Here is a 2,206-nt window from a genome sequence, read left to right as displayed (position 1 = left end):
GGGGGCGATTGAGGAAAATGGTGAAAATACATGATTTTTAAAGAAAATTTCTCAGGGTGTGGGGTTCCTGAAGCCTAAAAAGACCTCTGGATCCGCCACTGCAAGTAACAAATGATTTCACAGAAATGAAATATATGTTAAACTGGTGACACTTACTTGGTATGATGGTCAACAGCCAGGCCACGCACAAGGCTAGCTGGACATCCATATTCTTTGACCACGGTGTGTACGTCTGGCGTTACAGACATGTGGTATGATTGACGCCCATGGATTCCTCTGTCTCTGTAATCGTTTACAGCTCCAGATAACGACTGAATGGACCCGACCAATGCTTTGTAAACAAACTCTGTCGTCTACCGTTTGTATTGGTTCGAAGTAGTTTGTAAGCTACAGTATGTTATATACGTATATTTCCCTAGATCAGGTACATAGAGTGAGGCCTGAAACTACACATGTCATATCAGAAGTAATGGCGTTATCTATATGCATACTTTTAATGGATGTAATGTAATGTAAAAGTTTACCAATAGCAGTGACAGACCGCCCTGTGATGTGGTACAGACTGGCCCCAGGCACTGTCATATAGATCATGTCACGTATACTCAGTAAGGTTACTATACTATTGTATACATAAGTCATCGTAAGAGGAAGGAGGGAGTGGACATGTTTTGTTTTATTTTAATTTTTCGAAGGAAGGAGGGACAAAAACCTCCTTCCTCAACCGAACTTTTCCCACACTTCATCAATAGAAATTCTGAATGTAAATTGGTATTTCTGACATCAATAACTCCTAGCATATTTGCGCAATTTCCATTTTTTTCCTCCTTCGTCGCGAAATTACAGAAGAAACATTTTGAATTAAACGGTCATTGTGTCATTTATTTAATTATCGGATCAGTGCTTCCCTCAGAGCTAAAAAGAACTGCTTATATCAGTTGGAATAAAGCATGTTTGGTAATTGCTGTAAAATAAATAAACTTCATGCTATATATATATGACGGTTTGTCGATGAAAATTTGTGTAAAGAAATTAGTTTATAAATAAAATGAAAACAGATACCATTGTTAAACTTCAACGCAACAGAGATTACCATTCAAACGAGGGGTGTTATATCGATATGGCAGTGTCTACATCTCTGTAAGATCGGGCCAAAATTTATTTTGTTGTTACAATCTTCTAGATTATACAAGTAAACTTGTCATATAAAATTAACTTTTCTGTCCTTATTTTTTTTTTTTATTAATCGGCACATAGCGTGAAAAATATTAACGTTGCTGAAAAATGGCGTTAAAACTCGTGTTGGTAGTCTGGAAAAATCATCGGTGTGTATCAACTTTTAGCAAAATCTGAGAATATAGTAAAATAACAACAATTCTGTTTTTATAAGAGGTTGTTCTCGTTTTTGTTTTTGTTTATTTCCCCTAGCAACTTAACAGTTGCACCTCATTACTTAAACACGTCAAAGAAGAATGTCTACTTCGTATTGAAATATTCTCCTTATAAAACAGAACTCGAAAACCGTGAATATCGTTTTCAGTATATTTAGATGTAAGACTTTGTATGTGTTGAAACTATTTTTTTTGGTTCAAGAGTTTACTTCTTTTTTCCCCATTGGACTGCTAGGTAATTCCTGACGCAAAAATTTAGAAGGCAACATGTATAGCAAGGGAAGTAACTCTTGTAGTACGCAAGTGCTTCGCTAGGACGCCGAGAGCTACGCTCTTATAATTACGTAAACACAACAATGAACAGTTAATGTACACGTTTGTCACGTGTGCACTTTTAGTCAACCATATCAAAACAAATCAGTGGGTATTTCTAACTACATGGCTGACCAATTATTGTGTCGGAAAGGCTTTATAAACCCACGGAATTAGATTAGATTTGTTATCTAAGTCCGTGATAAACCAAAGGAGATTATTCTTATAGTCGAGGGGCAAATCCTAAAAGATTCCAAGCGCTAGTTATATTATGATGTTTATATTCCGAGCATATTCACGGTAATTAGGGAAGTAAGTACACTATAACTGTAGCGACAATATGTTTATAAACACATTTACAAAAATATCCTCTATTTTAAAATCCAAGAGTTGGTCCTTGTTCCGTTATGTTTTAGTCCGAAACCTAAATCACCACAGCAGATTAACTCCCTTTCCGGGACTTTAAACTAACTTCGTAACTTTCCGTAACTTACTCACGGAAATGA

General features: G+C 36.0%; 1 protein-coding gene across 1 annotated transcript in view; it reads right to left on the bottom strand.

Moving 5' to 3' along the window:
- The window catches only part of LOC110463418, a 59,183-nt gene extending 58,726 nt beyond the window's left edge, over nucleotides 1-457 (bottom strand). Inside the window, exon 1 of the mRNA XM_021518001.1 lies at nucleotides 157-457. Coding sequence (XP_021373676.1) covers nucleotides 157-208 — 52 coding nt within the window. The 5' untranslated portion in view covers nucleotides 209-457. The remainder of the gene's footprint in view (nucleotides 1-156) is intronic.
- Between the last annotated feature and the right edge of the window lie 1,749 nt (nucleotides 458-2,206).

Source organism: Mizuhopecten yessoensis, unplaced genomic scaffold (genome assembly GCF_002113885.1).
Source record: "Mizuhopecten yessoensis strain PY_sf001 unplaced genomic scaffold, ASM211388v2 scaffold10903, whole genome shotgun sequence".
In the NCBI taxonomy this organism is placed as follows: Eukaryota; Metazoa; Mollusca; class Bivalvia; order Pectinida; family Pectinidae; genus Mizuhopecten; species Mizuhopecten yessoensis.
The sequence above is the reverse complement of the archived record's forward strand: the minus strand, read 5'-3'. Positions and strand labels throughout refer to the sequence as shown.